General features: G+C 36.4%; 1 protein-coding gene across 4 annotated transcripts in view; it reads right to left on the bottom strand.

The window, feature by feature from the left end:
- FAM172A (family with sequence similarity 172 member A) overlaps positions 1–22,359 on the bottom strand; it is a 272,178-nt gene that overhangs the window by 201,145 nt on the left and 48,674 nt on the right. For all 4 annotated transcript variants that reach the window (XR_003922007.2, XM_030004919.2, XM_030004920.2 and 1 more), the window contains exons 5-6: positions 16,042–16,107; positions 7,964–8,155 (exon numbers count right to left, since the gene is read on the bottom strand). Coding sequence is in view for 3 of the 4 variants with exons in the window: in XM_030004919.2 (XP_029860779.1) it covers positions 7,964–8,155; positions 16,042–16,107 (258 nt within the window). In the remaining variant the exon portion in view is untranslated. The remainder of the gene's footprint in view (positions 1–7,963; positions 8,156–16,041; positions 16,108–22,359) is intronic.

Genomic DNA, 22,359 nt, shown 5'->3' with positions numbered 1-22,359 from the left:
CTCCACACAGGAATACTAGTAAGTTGCTGAATTGAAACTAGTCAATACTTTCTTGCTAAAAGTTTTGTTACAACTCTGCATGCAGAACATTCTCTACCAAATAAACTCATCTATTTAGGTGGTACAGATCACATTTTGATGTAACCCATAAGAAAATACAATGCTGTACTTCTGAAAAACATTGATTACGTATTTGCTAAAGTCTTGTGCAGTTATTGTGCAGAGTGCTGTCAGTGATTTTACTTTCTTTTAAGAAAAATGAAAACCGCACATAAGTAAATAATTAACGAAGGGTAAGAATCTTTTATTCCAAAGCCAATATTTATCAATATTTGGTAGGGTATGCATATACTACACTGCATATTGAGAGCGCCATTTTTACTCAGGTTTTGCCTTTCAAAATAGCTGCTTTAACAAAAATCATAATACACGAAAGTGAGAAAAACAATAAATTTCTCATAAAACCTGAAATTGTGAAACATAATTAATGCAAAGTGAGATGAATGTAATTTCACAGTCAAATTTCATCGCTATAGAAATCAATGACCTTATGCACTGGATGTTCATTTAACGCTATTTAGATCTAATTTTTAAAATTAGTTAATGTGTATTATGTTTTAAGCTTATTTAGTAAGGTTCAAAGTTGCAAATGTTTTCTGTTAACTAAAATGACTATTTGGAGAATAAGTGTGTGGGTAGGACAGGAGAAAGCTAGCAATCTAAAGTTATATTTTTATGTAGAATTTAATCTCTGTTCTTACAATTATTAGACTACACAGACAATAACACACTACAGAATTAAAGAACTGCCTTAAGTAGATGACATTATTTTTGAAGCAGACTGATTTTGTAATACTGCACACATTTAAACAAAAGCTCATAGTTTAAAAAACAAAAGGGAGGGAAAATACAATAGAAGTGCAAACCTGACCTATCTGTAATCTTTTCTTTTCAAACCTAGGCTACTCAAGAATCTTCAACTAATTATTCCATTTTATTGATGGCATTTTTCCCAAGGGAAGTTATTTAAAAAGTTTAACCCCTGAGCAAGTCATGGCTTCTCCTGCCTTTGAAAGTGTCAAGTGCATTGATTATAACTGCAGGAAGTGTTACCTTCTACCCAGAGAATCTCACCCTGCACAATCTTAAACACTGTCTCTCTCCCAAAACGGCTTTGATTCAGCAATTCAGACCGCTTCAGCTGATATTAAAGGCAGAAGCACCACAGAAAAGGGATCAGCAGTTAAAACGAAATACAAAGAGGGAAAAAAACAGATCTTGGATATAGTACCACAAAGCTTGAGAGAAAAGCAGATTTGAAAAAGACATCAGAGTGACTAAAAAAAGAACAACATGACAGAAATTAAACAAGATTTTTATGTTCTCCTTCTATGCATTTAAACTCATCTCAACCTCTATTGAAATTCCGATCATACCCAAACCCCAAGGCTTTTGACATACTTTCAAAAATCCACACCCCCTCTTACTCTTTTCTAAGTCTCCAGAGTCACTGTTAGGTATCCAACAAGTTGAAGGGGAGGTGGGGGGGGGGAGACGGGGGGGGGGGGGGAGAAGGAAGAATCCTAATATGCATATGATAAAAAGGCCATTTATACTCATATTAAACTTTGTTTCTAAAATGATCATGATTATTTTAAATATTCAGTGTGTGTTCTTAACCCCATACATAGCCAGTGAAAAGAATGCTCAAATGGTTTGGGGGGGGGGCGGGGGGAAGGAAGATTTTCAAGCCGCATTCTAGCCAAGTGATTTTCTTAGGTCAGTGACAAAGTAAGAGTAAACTAACACAAGGTGCTACAGGGTTCTAAAACATGACAGCCAGCAGAATAGAGGAAGACAAAGCAATCTGTAAGTATCTCTACATTATCAAATTAATGTAGCACAGAAAACTCTAAGAATGTAATACACACAATTAATACAACATCCGTAACATATATCTTGGAAAGGATGCACTACATTCCAAAGGGTAATTGGATTTTCAGAACTGCAAGTGGGTTTTTTTCCAGTTCAGTCATGACAGGGCCAGAAGGTAATGATACATCTGCCATGATGCAACAAGCAGACCTGTCTTCTGTCAAGAGTTGAAATCATAAAGGAATAAGCTGTCGTTAGCAACCTCTCTCCAAACAGTAGAGCTGTCATCTCATTGTTTTCCTTTGCTGGCATGGGGGCTGGTGTGGGCTTATATACCCTGTCAGTTCAGTAATAGTCCTACCTTTTAACCTCTTCTTGAATTTCTGATTTAATAATTATTAACTCCTATACAGCTTGTTATATATTATTATGTATTTTGTGATCAATTAATATTGGTTCAACTAGCTATGCAACTTTTCCTTCTATCTGCTTGGTGATCACTATTTCAAATCAGTATTTGAGAGATTATCAATTCCTCATAAAATGTTTTAGAAGGAATTAAATATATTGCTTTTTAAATTTTCTTTCCAGAGTATGGTGTATTTTTTGCCAATTATATGTGACAATTTATTTAGTAATACATTGTAATTTGTGTTTATGTTTACAGAAAGATCTCAAAAGATCATCCAACCAGCTACGTAACTTAAGTTTTCTTAATATTATCCCCACAAAAGTAGTTCTAAATACGTTTTGTCTACTAAGAAGTACTTTACAAGCTATGTTAGTTCTATGATCTAACAGAATGAATAAAAGCAAATACAGATACCAGAGTCAGAAAATTAATACCTGAAAGAAAACAATACAGCACATTATTGTCCATTTTAGTGACATTTTATTTTCAGTAATAATATTAGAATACCCAAATAAGATTATGATTACTCTGGCACTATAACTGACTATTAAAAAAATAAATGAAGTATTTTAACATCTTTCTGCAACAATATACTTAGGAGACGTAAAAGGTACATAAATATTAGTATTCTGCAGAAGAACTGTAATTGCAGTGAAATGTCAGCTCTGGGGTTTTTTTTTTCCAGAAAGTGTCATGTGCCCATCTATTGAAATTATGCTAAGCATGTATAAACTATGAGACAAAATTTTATATCTCAGGTTCCCGAAATATGACCACTAGAACAAAGAGAATGTTGTCTAACAAGATATTCTATGCTTAATAGTGAGATATGAAAGTTTCTTAGCAAGAATTCTTGTTAGTGTAGTTTAAACAAAGCATAATTTCTTGACAACAATCTGTAAATATCAACTTTTGAAACCAGCTGATTTTTACAAAATGGAAAGACTGAAATGTGCTACCATACCAGTTACTAACCAGTAAGGTTACTAAATCACATAAAAGTTATGGCGGGTAAATTTACTACTGTTACACCGAATGATTTTGTTGTTCCATTCAACTGGGTTACAAAACCAGTAACATCTTATTGCATGTTGAAGAAAGAAACCCTCACCAATTCTCCGCAAATATTACCAACCTGATAGTTTTATACAAATGAATGATGTTAATATGAGTGAATGAATCCAATATTCTGGCCAAAAATATTCTTAAGAACAGAAATTGTTAAGAAAATGGAGAAAGAAGAGCAGGATAAACACAAGAGAAAACTGAAGCTGAAAATCATGTTATGTCAGCCATTAAAGAAATATTTCTGCAGTTGATGCCCATCTCATGCAAACCTTTTTTTCATTTGTTCATGGAAATTCAGATTTTTGGGTGCTGCTGCATTTCTTCTGAAAAACTCATCTAGGTTCTTTGAAGAAGCTATTTTTCTGGTGCTATTACCCCTATGTCAAGTGTTAATTCTCCTTTAAATAATAATAAAAATATCTAAGCTATCTTCAAGTGTGCTGAATTTGAAACCAGGCAACAATTCTTGGATGTTTTTTTAAAAAAAGTAGTAATTTTTTTAAAAAATCAAATAACCGACAGTTGCTGTGGTTGAATTTCAGTAGCATCCTTGGGACCACAGCTATCTTAGCTAACAAGTGTACTGAATTTCCAAAGGGGCAGGAAACATCCCACAGTTTCTTTGTACTCATGCAGTAAGCTGATGTCCTCTTTATTCCCTAGAGGAAAGGTATCGAAGATAACAGTACTCCAAAACTCTTCTCAGTGTCCAAACTTAGGTAAGCTGAGCTCTTGTTTCCCCAAGGCACAAACTTCCTGGATAGGTAGATCAACTTCAGCTTCTCCTTGCCTAACACTCAGCAGACTTTAAAGCACAGAATTCACTTCTCCAACCACTACAGAAGGAACGCTATTGCATGGAGCAGTAGCCAACTTTTGAACCCCTTCTTGCTTGTTCCCCTATATCACTGGTATCACTAGTACAGCTCCCAACTAAATCTTTAGATTATCATCCATGTTGTTACCACTCGGCAATGAACCAGAGAAGCATACCTTCTCATAACCTCCTCCACCTAAAGAGCCTGGTGTAAATCCTTAATTCTTGACACCCCACGTAAATGCCCTCATCAGCGAATTAAAGAATTTACCTCTGTCTCTCACCATCTTCTCCTGTCACTGCTTCAGCCATTGTATATATGACTAAATAATAACTGATCTGAGAAGAGCCTGACTCTACAGGTAGTGAATGAGACATTTAGCAAAATGTAGATGAGACATTAAAATTGCCATCTTTTTTGTTTTAAATGTTTGTAATATGTATTTGTTTTATTTTAATTAAGCTTTTGTTACAGTCTTACTGCTTTATATTATCACATTTGCCTTTTTTATAGTTCTTTTTCTAAAGTAGCTCTTTTCTTACCGTGTTTTAACGTATTTACACATATCTGTCTCTCACATTGTATACACTTTTCTCCCTCCTACAATCTGTTCTCTATCTAGTTGCTTGTTTGTCCTCCTCTTCTTTCATATTTCAAAATTTCTTTTACACTATCAAGTTTGAATATCTGAATCAACTCATTAATCTTACCTCTTCACATAAAACCTTGTAAACTACTCCGAACACCTATTACACAAAAGAGTCTGATATAAAAGATGGAAGGAGAAGCATTACCTAGAGGAACCACCCAGATGAAAAGAAAAAACACATTTCTAGCTACTCTAATTCCCACTAGAGTATTTCTCCTTGGATCTTTTCTTTCCAGTGTGTATGAGCCCCAAGCCACCAGAAGCATGATAAATTTTAAGCCTTTACATTGCTCCCTTATTCCATATACGCTTTAAGAGAAAAGGGTTTTTTCATTTTTTTTTATCAAAAGTGTTGTACCAGAGAGAAATAGTTTATTTTCTTTTCTTCCCTTAACTTCCTGGTTAGGAGTACAGAATCAGTTCATCCTTCTCAATCCACTGCTCACTGATAACTCCAGTTTTTGCACCCTTGTTTTCAGTTTTTCCAAGAAATGAACTGAAGCTTGTGGTAGTCTCATCACTCTCCACAGAGAAAAGCAGTAGAAAAAAAGATACAGTTTGGACCTACTGGGGTTTTTTTGTTTGTTTGTCTGTTTGGCTTTAAGGAAAACAGAGGTGATATTTCTGAACTAGTTTCTGCACAAAAGACATTTAAGCACTACTTTTGCAGTATTTTTTTTTTTTAAATGAAAACCTAGTCTCCAGCAAATGTTTTAAGCTACCTGTATATGCTTCACACTCACAACAGTTCAGTGGAATTTTCAAATCCTAGATACTACTATCCACTTCAAATTCACATAGTTTATTAGAAAAAAAAAATCCATGTTCGCCTGTCATCAGCACTGTAACCTTATGCTTTGATAAGGTCTGCTGGTTTCATTCAAGGATGAGACCTCTTCTTAGAAGAAACATGGAAGATCAAGGAAAATAATTCCTTACATCAAACTGGCAACATTGCGTGAGGAGTTATCACAATTTTCATACAGGCCATTTATCGTCTAGGCCAGTTATTTTCATTTCATAAGAGACAAAAGTGCCTAAATCAGCTAGAGGACCGAACACCAGAAAACCCAGAAAAGGATGCAATTTTTATTATCATTAACCAAAACTGGAGTCCTTATACTCACTCTACCATAATTTCCTGCATTTGGAAGAGTAATTTATATGATCTGTACATGAAGGAGACATGATATCACTATGTAACTGTCTGTATTCTCTTTTTATTCATAACATAACAGTTCCAAATACCTTCAGTGGGGTTCGACTTCCATAAAATATTGCCTTATCTAACCAGATATACATCCAATTCCCACTACAGTGATTACAGGATACAAAAAATAGCAACGTATTTAATATAATACAATTGAATATGATCTAATCTTCATTTTGCATTAAAAAAAATCATTGCAAATAGTATGTGTTCTAAATATGTAGTACATTTACCAGAATTTTAAGATGCACAAAAAGGGAGAGCAGGTTTTACAGTAGCTGGAATTACTCAACTAAAGAGAACTATGAATTGAAAAACCATGCTAAGATAGAAGGAAGTCAAAAGATAAGAGCACAAATTCTGATCTCCCCATGTGATTGAACGATTACATTTTTTTAAAGATACTTTGTCATCAAGTCTTTGGGTTTTTTCCTGTGTTTTTTAAAAGAAGCATTCAAAATGCAGAAATACATAATCTGTTTTTAAGGATAATAACCATTTGAGGGAACACAGGTCTGATCTCTGTCACACTGGCACAATCACTGCATAAAATAAATAAAAAAACAGGAAAAAGAACTATAACTCTCCTCTACTAGAAATACTCTCTTAAAGGTTATCTGTTAATTTAGGGATAGTATCCCAGTTTTAAATGCTCAGCCTCTCATGTTAGCCAAGGCAGCAGCATCTTTAGGAAGGAACGAAAATGCAGGCATGTAAGCACTGCTATGAAAATTTAAGTGGCTACGGCTCTTTGGGTTTCTTGGGAAAGGTTTTGGAACTTACACTCTAGAAATTAACCTCCTACACTGGACCTACCATACACCTATATTACACTCAATAATCTTAAAGTATTTTTTGTTCTGCCCGAGTCTTGATTTAAAATGAACAAAACCTTTATGTTAGAAGAAGGCAAGCATCACTTTCATAAGACTAGGTTTCTTTTTCACACAAAGTGTAGTCTGATGCTTTGTTAGTGGATTGTACAAAACAAAAATAACTTAATGGCCTAATGTTTTAATATGTTTTCTTCCTTTGCTTCATTAAAAAAACCATATTTGAAGAGAACCATTTTCTATACTGAATACTTTAAAGCCAACTGCAAAAAATTAAACTTCATTTAGCAAAACACATAACAATCACAGTGACAAGACTGATATTTAGAGTAGAACATTAGCTTAACTTGGTAAATATAATAGAAATAGTGAGTCTTAAACAGGCTTTTGTAATGTTTAGTACAGGAAGTTTCATTTAGGTAGCAGAATGAAAGAGATGAATTATACCTACAAAGTTCCAGTGTTAAAAACATTACACAAATTGTGCATTGTCTCTCACATAGATGTAAATGTAACAAAATAGTGTCCATAAAATGTAAATTATTTTTTTACTGTCAAGTATTGATAGGTGAATCAGAATGAATCAGTATGAATCAGTATTCAGTGCAAAACTGAAAAAGACTGTGCCTCTAATAAATTCAGTACAAGCCTAGCAAAAAAGCCTGCTGTTATCACGAAAGCTCATGTTATCATGAGATTACAACAGACGTTGAGTGAGAATACGTACAAATTTAATGAAATGTAAAAGAAAACACTTCAAATCATAACAAATTTCTGTAGTGCCTTCTATTGCATCTCATCGCCTGCTAAGGGCTCTTGTCACGTTAGCTGCCATATTAAACTACATGGCAGCACCGCCACAACAACATGACATACAACTAAGATTTTTTCTACTGTAAGAGAGAAACTTGATTCCATTAGAAAAAAGTTCTGAAAAAAACAAGCAAGTATTCCCATCGTAAATAAAATTATCATATAGGGAAATACTGAACACTGATAACAAATTAAAACATCACAGATTCAGAGCTCTCCATACACAGGTACGCACCTACACATGCATTTGCCCCCACAACCATACATACATGCAGTTTCACTTACCTCAATAGCTTTCTTTATATATGGTATCTGTGTGCCACTGTCCAGATCTTCGTTAATTATAAGTCTCCTAGCCCACTGACCTGCTCTGACAACACCATTACCATGAATTAGGACCAGCAGCTTGTCAGGATTTGTTAACGCATCTTCACTCATAAAGATAAAGCTCTTTGGTTCACTCTCAGTTGCATCAACCTGCAATTACAGACAACATGCACTTTTATGCATCAATAACATTTTTTAAAAGAACATCTGTAGTTATAAAGTTAGCCACCAAATTGATATAAAACCTTTCACCATGTAACAACTATTTGTAGGCATATTATAAGGACTAATGTGTGCCCAGTACTAAACAAAAATAAAGCAAAAGCTAGTATCTGTGCTATGTGACTTCGAAACATAAAAATATACCACCGTTTAGAACAGTAATCCAAGGGAGATTTAAATTTTTAAAAAAGGGGTAAAAAGTGCACTAAAACTTTGAAACATCAGTTGTTTACAGAAGTTTACTGGCAAAAAAGAAAGTCCATAAAAGAACAATCGGGGGACTGGGATGGGGGCGGGATCAAGTAATTTGTCACCTCTGATATGCCCGTAGCTACAATAAAATTCTTACACAATATGAAAAAAATCCTGGAGAGTTCCATCTCAGCCACGTCAACATAAATACCCAATAAGCCACATAAGAACCTGTATTGTAAATTTGTCTATTACAAATTTAATAGGATAGGCCTAGGAAAATACAGAAATCCAATCTGGGTCTAAATAATGGCTTCATTAAGAGTCCTGCACCTGGGTCAATGCTTAGCTACTTTGCTGTAGGAACAGACCAACAACCAGCTTTGATAATCAGTAAACCATAATCTAATTCCAAGTTTTGTCCTTACTCTAGAGAGTAAAGCAGCACTTTTTGTTCAATAAAAACAGAAGTTCTATAGAGATGGTCTACACTTGGTTTAGCAAGCCTGGCTCAAAGCAAAAGAACTGTGCTGGTGTAAACGCCATGAGGGCAGAAGAAACCGTCTCATCTACTCATTCTTCCCTTTCTACCATATGAATACATAGAAAAGAAATAACAGAACAGGCAAATCTCCCTGTCCTACTGTACTCCACACCCCACAACCCGCACAAGCTAACTGTACAGCTCCTAGGAACAAACCTGGATTGTCTTACGCCCTGCAACAGCGATGAAAGGCAGGTCAGGATACAAGCCTTACGTTGACAGGAGAATGGCTATTTGGATGATGTCAGTTTTTCTCTCATACATGGGTCTGTATTCTTTATTACCCTTACCTCAGGAAAAATTAATTGTGCATGAATCTCCAGACTTTTTTTTAATGCAAGTCCTACCGAGTATTTTTTTAATGAAATCAATGAGGCTACTTAAACAAAAGGAATTCCTAACTGGAAGAATGGTCATGTTTCTCCTCAGCATCTGCTGGAGTGCTGAAGACCTCATTCCCTGCTCCAAAATGATGTAACATCTCACGTGCCTCAGCTTGCACTTTGTACACCAGGAAGAGTACTCGCGTTCTCTCACACTTCGTGCGAAAATAGAAAACACGGTAAAAAATACATTCTATTGAAAGGAGTACAGAATATATAAGTACAACAGGTACCATACTGGGGCTACAGTCAGATCACGTTGCTGCTTCTGAAGTAGCAGTATTGATACCTTAAAATTTAACACAGCTTAGGTAAAAAGTCAGACAACACTAAATCTCAGATAGTGCTTGGCAAGATGTAACTGACTTTTGCACATGAACTGAATACTTACGATACTGTAATTAAGAAAAAACATTGTGCACTTGTATTTCAGAAAAAGATAAAACTTAGCTGTATGCTTTAGTATTTATAAACTAAATTTTTGTTTACTCTTTAGGAAATACTAGCACTTAGTGATCATATGTATTACAAGATATCACTAGTTCACACTTCTGTAAATATGTTAATTTAGAAAAGTTAAAAATATCTACCAAGACCATAAAAAATAACTCTTCATTCTCTTCCTCAAATTAATCACATTTGCAAACTTTTATTCAAGCTAATTTATCTTCAAATAGTAGTAATTCATTAGATCAAGCTTTCACTGAAGAATTCACATAAAGGTCACTCTTGTGCACAACCTTACTTTACTGACAAATCAACATAGAGTACTATTTAGTGCTAGACACACTGAGTCCACATAAAATAATTTATATTTATTAGCCACTTTCTCTTCTGGACCTACTCATGAACACTTATTTCTGATCCTTAATTCAAAGACAAATCAAATAAATTAGTAAAATTCAGTAAAACGCTAAACTTTAATTAGTTTAATTTAACAATTTGATTCAATGTTGTTATTCACATGCAACAACAATCTTCCAATAATCTGTAGCTAGGAATGTCAAATCAATCTAAATTCTGCTGATAATTTGCTGTTTAAAACTACTGTGTAAAGTTTAATTTTCCTTTTCTCAGATTTATTTTTCCAACGCAAAACTATACCTTAAGGTTTATGAATGTATGCAGTTATGGTGAATTCTCTGAGTTATGGGGTCTACAGATATTATGATTTTCTTAAGGTTTTCAAACAGTGAATTACTTTTTCCGTTTGAGTTCTGTCTCAAATGAGCTATCACCTAATACAGTAGTACCAGCCTACAGAGTATTTCAACAGCATACTAGTTAGTATTTTGCACAGCTGCTATCAATACATAGGGTAAAGTCAAACTATACTTGAAATCTAATCTTACTGACATTCATGCTACCGCATCAACATTGACTTAATTTTCAGTTCTTAGCCATTACCAGCCCAAGATGCACAAGACCTGACTAGGCTGTAGGGGTCTTTTATTTTGTACATTGGAAGTTTTTAAGTTTAAGATTGAATGTTAACTTTTTAAAGGGGAAAAAAATCCACTAATATTTTTCTTATTCCAGTTAAGAAACACAATAAAAATTATGAGCCTAGAGCCTACAAACAAGTGAAACAGGTGTAACTTGTGACTGGAGGAAAAAACATGGCAAATAAATGGAATTGAAACTGCAAAGACTCAAAAAGATTGTGAGAATTGTGAGCAGCTGGTGGAGAGAGAAAACTGCTCATTTGCTTTGCAAGATAAGAAAGTCTTCTGTTATGCAGTTCTACATAAAGCTCGCTAACTCACTTACGTTACAGTCTTTACAATATTGAATATCCTGATTTATAATTTTTCACTCAAAATTGTAAAAAATGAAAACTGCTGATCAATATTATAAGCAGCTAAATACCATTTGGTCATTACCACAACTAACTTAACAAACCTAAAATCAGTGGAATTTTTACAAAACAAGTATTGACTGGACTTCAGCAACAAAATAGCCAAAAGGAACATGCAGTGGAGATAACAGACCATTGTTTCTCAAAGAAAAATAGTTCTTGGCTGTCTAGTAGATCAAGAGAACTACTGACTGAAGTTTTACCTACTGAAGTGAAAGAGCAAAGCATTGGTAAGTTAGAAGATTCTGCAAAGTGGGACCTTTCACTGCCATCGTCAATAAACCATATTAGTAATTATTTAAACTTCCATCTCAAGCCTTCCCAGAAGCCATTAAAGATGCATTTAATTCAGAAGCACCCTCTATTTGTCCTCAACTCCTAAAGAACAGCAAAGATCAATCACTGATTATGCCATCAAAACTAAAGAAATACAAAGACTTCATCTGGATAAAAAAATTGCAGTCATCTTTATATTCATAATATAACCTTCAATGGAGCACAAAATGAGAAATTTAAAAGAAATAATTGCACGGCTTCTCCCAGACTGTGAGTCTCTTCATTTAAATTTTCAAGTCCAGTAGTATATGTTAAACATTAAGAGAACTACAATACTTTACAGTAACAATAATGCAGTATGCATCTCAGCCTCCCTGTGTAGGAAAAAATGTTCAGATTTATGTCTTGTCAGAGATGCTGACATAATAAAATAATGGGCGAGCTTTCCTGATTTCCAAACTGCTCTTATTTTCATATCCGAAAAGAAATTTACAAACAATTGTGTCAAAAACCGAAGCTGCTGCCTGGGAAAGCAAAATAAAGACAGCAAGTTGGACTTTGCACATGAGGCTGAAATTAAGAAAGATGAGAGAACATGAAATGCTGTCATCCTAAACCTTTGAAGCATAGCATTTCTGTATACTACTAAAATCACGCTGAAAAAATAAAAAATAAAAAAGTACTCCACTTAACACAGTCCTGAAACACATTTCATATATTCGAACATCATTACACTGTCTACTTCATCATCAGCTGCAGAAAAAAGAAGGCCAATACACTATCTGTCACCTGTGACGAAGTTCAGAAAAACCATGATTTCTCATTCACCTCCAAAATGTTCATATAATAACGTCATATTCATAAGAAGAGCCATCATGGTCAGATCAAGGTCCCATGAACCTGTTTCTGACAACTGCCTGATTGCTTAGGGGAACAGTACAAGAACAGAGTGGTTATAAAGTGATTCTTCCCTGGTTTTGGCAACCAGTAACTCTGGAGCCTCCCGAGGCAGTTTATAACTGGAGAAGCATGTACAATAGTTCAATGCACCTATCACACCTTAGTATTGTCAAATGGTTTTTTTGAATGCATTTATACCTTTCTCCTTGATAGTATTCTGTGGCAATGAGTTCCACAATATAATTGGGACGTATATGAAATAGTACTGCCTCTCTTTCAGTAGAGATCTCCTGCCTGATAATTTAAACTTGATGCCCCTTAGCTTCTCTATTATGAAAAAAGCAAAAAACCATTCCCTATTCATCTTCTCTACACCTTTCATGATTTTATAGATTTGTCATATTCCTTCCTCAGTCATCTATTTTCCAAGCTGAAGAATCTTTGTCTAATCTTTCTTTGTCTGAAAAGCATTTCATGCCTGTGATCATCCTTGTAACCCTCCTCTGTATTTTTTTTAAAAATTCTTCATATCCTTTTTGATATAGTGTCCAGACTCCATGCAGTGTTCAAGATGAGGGCCCACATAATAAGTGGAATGACGATGTTTTTCTGTTTTGTTCTCAACACCTCATAATTCCTAACATCCTATTTGCTTTGAGGGTTTTTGACTGCCATTGAGCACTAACTGATGTTCTCAGAGAACTATTCACAATCACTCCAAGCTCTTTCCTGAGTTGTAATAGCTCATTTAGAGGCCACCATTGTGTTTACAGAGTGAGTTATTTTCCCCATAATTTCACATTTACCAGAATTGAATCTCATGTCATTTTATCATCCAATCATTCAGCATCATGAAATAATTCCCCAACTCACCACAATCAGCTTGAGATTTAAGTATTCCAAATAATTTTAGAAAAAACAGAAAAGTTTGTTAGCTTCTATTAGTTTCTTTTTTCCTTTTATTTACAACTATGTCAGTGAAGGCCTTAATAACACTGCACCAGTAACAAATTATTTCATCTCTAAAATATGAACACCTTTTTTCCCTTTTAACCAATTATTAACTCATAAGAGGAATCCCTCCTCCTATGCTTTTAAAAAGCATTTGGTGAGCTCGTTGACAGCTTATTGGAAATCCACGTACTCTTTTACTGACAAGATCTTTCTCTTTCATGTGATCTCTGACTCCTTCAATGAATTCTAGTAGTTTTTTTAAAAAGAAACCTATACTGACTTTTCCCCCAATATATTATTTCCTCCTGATACAGAGGAATCACTATGAATCACTCCTGGAGGCCTTTCAAAGACTACCGCATTTACTCTTTTTCTATTTCTCTGATGAAAATAGCAGATTTCAGCAGTAAGTTACATACTAGTTGGTTGCTCTGAAGCTTCTTATTTGACTTCTTATAGAACCCTGGGCTTAATAACCATCTCATCCTGGAATTTGATTATTGTGTGGTCTATCAATTTGTTCTAAGATCTCTTCTACTGGTATGTCACATTTCAGACAGTTCCTCAGAATTATAACCTGTTTAAAATAATAATAAAGTGTGGAAACTGGACAAATAAATTGGAAATAATCATGTTAGTTTTTCTTATTTGAGCTGAGCATTGCTTTTGCAGGCAGCTCATCTATTAACCTCATCAGCTTCCTTTTATCATTAGCCTTTACAACTGTAACAAGCTCCTCAAATGCAGTTTTGGGCGATCTTAACTCTGATTTTATACATAACTTGCCAGGATTTATACTCTTTTGTATTTTCCTCACTTGCACAGGACTTACTCTTGCTACAGAAGCTGTCTTATTACCTCTATTAGTCTCCTTTACTAGTTTAAACTAGGTTTTTTCTGTTGTTATTTTGAAGTCTGTCAGTGGTGATTTAAACATAGCCTTTAGACAAGCTTTAATTTTTCAGCTTCTATATGCATTGTTTCATTTTTCTCACTTTTGTAGGCCTCTTCATAACCTATCTTTGACTGTGGTGAGGGCTTCCTACGCATAATACTTATTACTAAAGAACAGTGCTCATACCTTGTGCCAAATTTTCCACGCTGCTCACAATTAAACAGCTGCGTGTATTTTCTGAGTTCTTACTTTGCTCCAAAATGCAATTAAATTATGACACTTTGCAGAAGCTGGAAGTAACATATTTAAGAATAGCTTAAATGTACTACTGACAAACTGCATCAGTACATAATTTATAAATAAGAGTAAACACAGATTAATTCAACAGTGGGAGCTAGAAAGGGCCATTCTTCTCCCAAGCCAGACATCCAAATCTCAGAGCCATGTGGACAAGTCACCACGTGTGTGACAAAGGTGATGGAGGTGTTGTAATACTTATTCCAAGTCTGTTTGTCTTCATTTTTTGAAGATAATAGATCAGCCTTAGCATTGCATTACTTACATGCATATTCCTTTTTAGAAAGGACAAAGAAAGTTCTATAGCCTCAAAATTCAGGCACTTAAAAGTTTATAAATGACAGCTTCCTGGTTTTACAGAGAGAGGGTGACATGGCTTGAGGAAGTCTTTCGACACATCACCTGTCTGGTACATGGAAGTACTCCTTGGACCAAAACTTCCGCAGCAAAGAAAACTGGTTGTGCAAAGAAGTTAGAGATCATGACCAGCGCTGCACCAGGCAGACTACCACGATGAACCCAATCCTTTTCTCTGTCTACACAGGGAAATCTGAAGTGGGGAAATGCTTTCTCAAGCACTCTCGGGTCTTGGGGCATCGGCACAGCCTACGTGGTTTAGTAGGCTGGGACTGCAAAGGAGAGTAGCTGCTCGCCCTCCGACTGCTCCATGGAGCTCCTGGCACAGCTCCTTCTGTCCTGACCAGGAAACACTGGCAAAGCCTGACTGGGAAACCTTGAGTAGTTTGGGCAGGTTTTCAAAACATTACCTGAACAACACTTAGGGAACAGAAATGGGAAGCGTGAAATGTTACAGAACTGCTAAAGCAAAGGAAGGACTGGCTGAGAACAGCAGGAATTCAAAAGCTTCTCAAAGACCATAAGAATCTTTTATGATAGTGACGGAAAACCTACTCAGTGCTGTCACACTACAGTCTCCCCTACTTTCTCCAGTATATAATATAAAAATACCTAACATCATCATGGTATCACACGTATTTACAAAAACTCTCATATGTGTTCTTTGGGGAGTGATTCATCCAAAGGCTGATCAAATATTTCCACTAAACAACAGCAGCACCTTATATTACATACATGTTACAAGTTACTGAAAAAGTGTGTTTTAAAAAAAGACTTGGAGTAGTTTACTGAAACTCAGTTTGAGTTTATTCCTCTGCCTATAAAGGCACGTTCATTCTCTACATCCAGCAGTAGAGGTCTTGAAACATTCGCAAATACTTTTGAAAAAGCTTATGATTTCTCTATAAAAACTACCACATTTTGAAAATTCTGGTGTCTGGTAAGGCAAGGAAGGCTCAGCTGGAGAAATGAAACACATGAGAAGCGAGGTGGAACCACATCTCCAGATGCACACACATGCTGCATGCGAAGTCAGTGTCCTGAGACAATGCCCTGCACAGACCCTTGGCACATCTGAATACTGGATTGCAGGCTATGATTTTTACAGGTCCAAACAAACAACGTCTTTGGAACAACAACAAAAAAAAAGATACTTACTGGGAGAGTTACTTTCTTCAAGTGGCATTCCGTTTGCAGTAGTTCATAAACATATTTAGTAATGATCTGGAAGAAAAAAAAAGAAATGCAAATAGATATCAAACCACTTACAGTAATGAAATATCCAGGCAGACCACTTAACGGCTAGTTGGTTAAACTGCTAAGCACTTGTATATGTTTTGCCACTTATCTGAATCCTTTACTACACAACTAATGATAGAACTTGGAGCTTTACACAAAAAGTTCCTCTCTATCCCTCTGAAAAGGCTGCTTGCCAGTACAAAGAAATTGTAACTGTACCTGTGAATCCATCACGTGCTGCTGTGTGAATAATTATGTGCCTCAAAACTAAGGATTATAACCAATTAATATATACTCAGGGGTACAAGAAAGGCTCTCTTTTGCAAAGAAATACTTTAAAAGCATTTTTTTCCCATAAGCAGGACTCCTGAAACCCTCTCCCCTGCAGGTTCACTTCATGAGCTACATGGAGAGCAGATCTGTAGTCACCCTCAGCACAAGTTGTCTTGCCGTTTCTATTCACTGAACAGGGGAGGAATGGGTCAAAGGTTTCTAAATAGAAGAAAAACCCTGACTGATTCCCCACTATGGGGGAGTTTAAGTCTCTTGTCTCCATGTAGAAATAAAATTGAAATTTTAGACCTGAAACAAAAGGAATTATTTCAAAGAGCAACCAAAAAAAAATCAACCTAGTCGCAAGGAAAGACTTGCCGTCTCAAAGGTAACAAAGTTGTTCACACTTCAAAGGCTTGCCTAATATCTAGGGAAATTTTTTTTCACCCTTATATATTCTAAGAAAAATGGAGATGCAGATGTAAGAACTTTCTAACTATTATTAATTTGGGAATTAAGCTGAGGAACAAACTAAAGCGCTTTGTCCGTATGGGGCTATAAAACCAGTTTGGAAGTAACTGCCTGGATTTCACTGGCTACAGGAGTTTAAAAAAAAAAAAAAAGAAAAAAAAGGCAAATTAAAGAGGAAAAAAAAGTGCTCATTAAGAGCCTCAAATGGTGTTTGCCTTCCCTTTAAAGCTTGGAGAACTATGTTTAAATTCCAGACAGGACAAGATCTAAGTCCCAAAATATTAATCCAAGAATATCTGGGTACAAACCCAGCTGGTATTCTTTAGTCCAACCCCTCAAGGCCACAATTACAGCCATCTGAACCCACAGCATATTAAGCCACAACAGAAACGTCGCTGTAACAAAGCTCTCAAGTGATGGCATCTTAACAACACACTATGAACTGAGCAAGTAGGAGCCAGGGTATCATAAACTTCAATTTTAATTTTCCAAATGCACAATTACCAAATAAAGTTTCAATGAAGTCCAAAAGTTTTCATTATGTACATGTGAGCAAACACAATATGCAAACGTTTGGAACACATTCGAACAAATTAGAGGTACTGATGAAAGCTAATTAAAAATGTTGGCACGTGCCCCTCCCTTCCTTTCACAAAAACCCCAAATCTTTATTAGGATTATGTGAATTCTTTGCTACCCTGCTCAAATATGTTTATTGATAGAATTATGTTCAAAAAACTTTATGGTTTTAAAGAAAATCAGTCTTACTGAACATTACTATCTACAGGGAAACTGCATTTGGAGAAGGAATTTAGCTGTGAGCGATGAGTTGATTTAAGACATGTTTATCCCCAAAGCAGTATGTTAGGAACATGCATACAGTGTAATTTTACCTTCAGGGCCAAACTTTTTATGGTTCACCGAAATCAACTTCAGTGTAATGCCAACAAGTAAAGCAGTTAAGTTCCTGCAGTCTCAGATGCCGATGTTGTACAGACATTAAAATGAGTATAATGATAATATGGCCTCAAACATAGAAATTTTATTTTTCACTCTAAATCCAGGCATCTACTAACCATCAAAACCACTAAAAGAACACTCAGAAGATAAAAAAAATTGCTATGAAGCAAATGTATTTTAGACACCACTTGCAAAAATCTACCCCTTTTTGCAGCTATGTGTTTGTATCTATTTCTTCTATTCTCTCTCATCTATTTAGACTGTGATGTCTTCAGGGCAGAAGTAAACCTTGCCTCATTTTTTCCACAGCCTGGCTCAATGGGGCTGTGATCCGAACTGGCTCTTTATGCACTACTCTAATAAAATAAAAAGCGATATCAGCCTTAAAAATTGGACTGTTAAATCAGTAGAACATTCTGGTATAGCAAAGACTTAACCTAATGAAAGCTTTTAATAAGAGTAAACATGAAGAAAGATATAGTGGGTTGGAGGCTTGGATGCAAAGTGTGAGATTATGATCTCAGGCAGCTCAGCACCTGGATGGTCTCCATGGCCCAGACAGACTTGAGGAAAAACTGCCATAAACTGCCCCAGTTTAAGACCACGAGAGGTTTTTTTTGGCAGCAGCAGATCAACAAGTTCAGGGATATCCTAGCAATGGCTCGTATGCTGTCAGCTTTAAAGGATGGAAGGTGATACACAAGATTTCTTGAAGTAGCATCAAAGCCCCAAATTTCCCAGAGTTGAAAACATCATCATAATGGCCAGGTTTCCTGCACTTAGCATGGATGTGCCTGGAAAATCTAGCACCATTCTGTCTGACCTAGGAATATGGCTGCAAGTACTGAAAATGCTACAAATCCAACACTACATTTGGAATTTTATGCTTTTATTTACTTCTTGTGATTTTATGGCTGATCTGTAATTTTGAAAAATTAACTTTTAAAATACCTTTTCTATAGGCATTAAAAAGAGAAGGGAACTGTGCCATTTTATTTATATAGCACTAGTTAGACTTACCGTTACAAATCTATACAATTTAAATAGCCACAACTTCTTTTAGTAGTAGAATTAACTTGCGTATGCTGGTATTTTATCTTTAAGATCTGAAAACCATTGTAGGATGTTGAAAAGTGTCTTGTGACTTCTAGCATGAGAAGGTGAGTATGGTTACACTGTATGAGCTCTCCTGGACTAATCATCGGTCATACGGTTGCTCATGACCACAGGTACTTAGTGACAAAGGCTGTTCAATCCAGTCCAGTGTTAATAACTCATCTGGAACTATCAAGCAACAAATTGTCCAGTACAAGCCATTCTCAAGGCAAACTGTGACACTTGCTAGAGACCCCTACTCATGTTATTCATACTAACCTGGGATATTTATGCTTTTTCTATGGCTCTTGCAAGTCATAAGGTGTACCAACACTTAAGCAGTACGCTGCGTTGTAATTCAAGGTAATAAGGTTGCTGGTGAGCAGGCAGCACCATGTCTGAGATGGGAAAGGAAAAAGAACCAATAGTAAGGCTTGCCCAGAGTGTATGAAATTAATTGCCAGATGAATGGAAAAAAAATGGTAGTGTTGTACTTCTTGTATGACACACTGGAAACTTCAACCCCATTTTACAGTATCTCTGCTCTTTATATACTTCCAAGCGCAGTCTATCAGGAAAACACATCCCAAATAGGGTAAGTATCTGAACCAAGCAGTATCAAGGTGTTCTTATTGCCTGCTCTGAGAACTGGGGAAAAAAAACCCAAACACAAACCCAAGAAAATTCCATGCCTCTCATCACCTATTCTGATAGCAAGGGAGAAATCCTTTCCAACCACAAAAAGGTACTTAGCCTAACACTTCCACCCCACAAAAAGGTTGTATTCAAACTGTAGGATAGAAGAAACTTTCTTCCCAGCATAGACCGGTCCTCTTTGGAAGGGAACTAAATGGCTTATACTTCAATTTGCTCTCAGCCAGCTGAGGAGCCAGTGTCCTGCCTCCTGTAAGCTTGAGGATCTTCCGCCTTAAATGAAGTCACAGCTTTTGTTACTTTTGTTAGACCAGAAAAATTTCCAGAATGAAGGCAGGCTGATGATAGCAGGGACCACAGCTGAGCAGAACATGTCCTGAACAGTAAAAACAGTGGATTATCCTGGGCATATTAAAAACACGAGTACCTAATCTCTGCTACCATCTCCTTGTTACAGTTTTCATTCACCTACTGTGGACAAGGTTGAGAGCAGTAATACATATGGTTCAGGACAGGAACCAAACTTCAGTGCTCACAACTGCCCTTCTGAGGAGCTTAAAACAGTCAGTCTTCTGACTTATGATGGACATTAACAGTGTGAATACCTCCAGAAGTACCTTTTCAAAGTGCTAGTGGCCCCAAATATGACATCTGCAAAGTTCAATAGTCTTATAGATAATTGGGGGATAGACTTATATCATGAACAGTGATCCTTCATATGGATCCAGAACATAACCTATTTTAATTACAGAGAAATTAAATTTGATGACTTGGATGGCCAGCAAAAAGGATAGAGACAGAGAAGACCACAGAAAGAAAAGAGAAGTACATTATCTTATGACAGAGCTGAGATTTTACCCTTGCACTGCTAAACATTCTGTACAATGGTGGCCAAGACTATAACGCTGCACGCAGTCTGCAGAGCAAAACTGAAACTCCAGGTGGAAACATAGTTCTGGTACACATAACTGTAGTACGCAGTAATTGGCAAGGTCCTGGCTTCATATGACTTGTGTTCTTTTAAGATTATATTGTTCATATAGAGGACTTTCTTCAGGACTGTTTTCAATTACCAGAAAGCATTGAAAAATTCTGTTGTCAGCATAATTTGTAAAATCTTTGCAATACACCATCCTGAAGCTACATGATCAAAAGATCAATACCTGCATACAACTATGTGAAAGGAGAAATTAAAGACTAAGAGCCAGAGACCAATACGTTTAAAGTTAAAGTTAAAAAAGTTAAAGTCCTGAAGGTACTGAAGCCTCAACATGGTAAGTGGAGACAAATACCAAAGAGACTCTTTAATGCACTAAGTATTGAAGGTCTTTAAACAGCAAAAGCCTGGAAAAGAGGACAACCAAAAGCATACCCACAAAGCAAGGAGGCAACTCCAAAATAACTCAGTTTAAAATAATATACCCCAATTTTAAGTCTGTAAGAAACTGAAAGAAGGCTTATAACACATATCAAAAAGGTCAAGAACCAGCCCGGCACACAAGAGGAAGAACAGAACTGCAGCTGACCCACTGGTGAACTTTTTCATAACAGACATAGCCAGGTATACAGACAACAGATCACAACTCAATGACTTGTTTCATAACACCTACATCCTAATCCAGAAGAGCTGATTCAGTACATACCACATCAAAAACCATGCTGGGATGCAGTGAAGTGCACTGAGCCTTGCTCATCGAGTCCCCCCGCTCCCGCTGTGCTTTACAACCCAAGCCCTCTGAATTCTCTTTTTTTCCCCTGAGAGTGCTCCCACTTTCAAAACCAGCCATGGGTAACTCCACCTACCACCAGACTATGTACACGAACAGAACAGCAAACCTACTGCAGAAGGAAAAAAAGAAAAAGACAAAGTAAACTACTCAAACTTGCAAAATGTTTTCTCAAGAGTGAATTCTCTGCTAAAAAATTAAGGAAATGGCATAGGCCCGTGTGATTTGTGGCCTTTCGCTTCTAAACCGGCACCTATCGGTAGTCACTGGAAATCATTACCACGCAACGAACGTTCATGGATTCACAACAGATGTGAGGAACGCTTCAGTTAGCGCAAACCACAAAGTCTCTTTGAAGACAATCAAACGCCACATGTCCCTCTCTTCTCCCATATGCACATCCCTCATGACCAAAACACCAACAACCCTGTCAAATGGCTGGTGTATGGTTAACACATGATAGAGAATTAAGAACATGTGACATGACAAAGGATAAAGCGCATGTGAGCAGTTGACATTTCAACCACTCACGTGATGGAGGACGGATTACAAGACCTCGGAGAAAGGATAAGGGAGTGCAAGCTGTTAATCCAAGTTGTCCACATCATTGCCTGCTCCTACACACTTCTAGCAGATTTCTGGGAAAAAAGGGAAATGGAGCAAATCACTCGTTAAATATATTCTTCTGGTGGACCAGATCCAGCTGGATGGATCTGCGATTTCCCACATCATGTTCCTCATTCACAGCTATTCAAAACACAAACAGAACCCCATCACCACCATTACGACTCTTGTTACTGCTTTTCACTGCTCCAAGGACTAAAAGCGAATGGAGACAGAACTACTCTCTCAAAGTTAACAGAGGCTACTTCCCATCAAGAGTGAGATGTGTTGGCAATGATACACTTACTCAGTGGATAGGAGGCTTCTCCCTCTGAAGATGTCAACTTGTGAAACGACACTCCTTAAACACCTTATCAGATCACTTGTTTTCATTAATTTTTAAAGACAGCTCTCAAACTACATGAAAGTGCAGAGAGTAAGAGGATCTAATGGC

This window comes from Aquila chrysaetos, chromosome Z (genome assembly GCF_900496995.4).
Source record: "Aquila chrysaetos chrysaetos chromosome Z, bAquChr1.4, whole genome shotgun sequence".
In the NCBI taxonomy this organism is placed as follows: Eukaryota; Metazoa; Chordata; class Aves; order Accipitriformes; family Accipitridae; genus Aquila; species Aquila chrysaetos.
The sequence above is the reverse complement of the archived record's forward strand: the minus strand, read 5'-3'. Positions and strand labels throughout refer to the sequence as shown.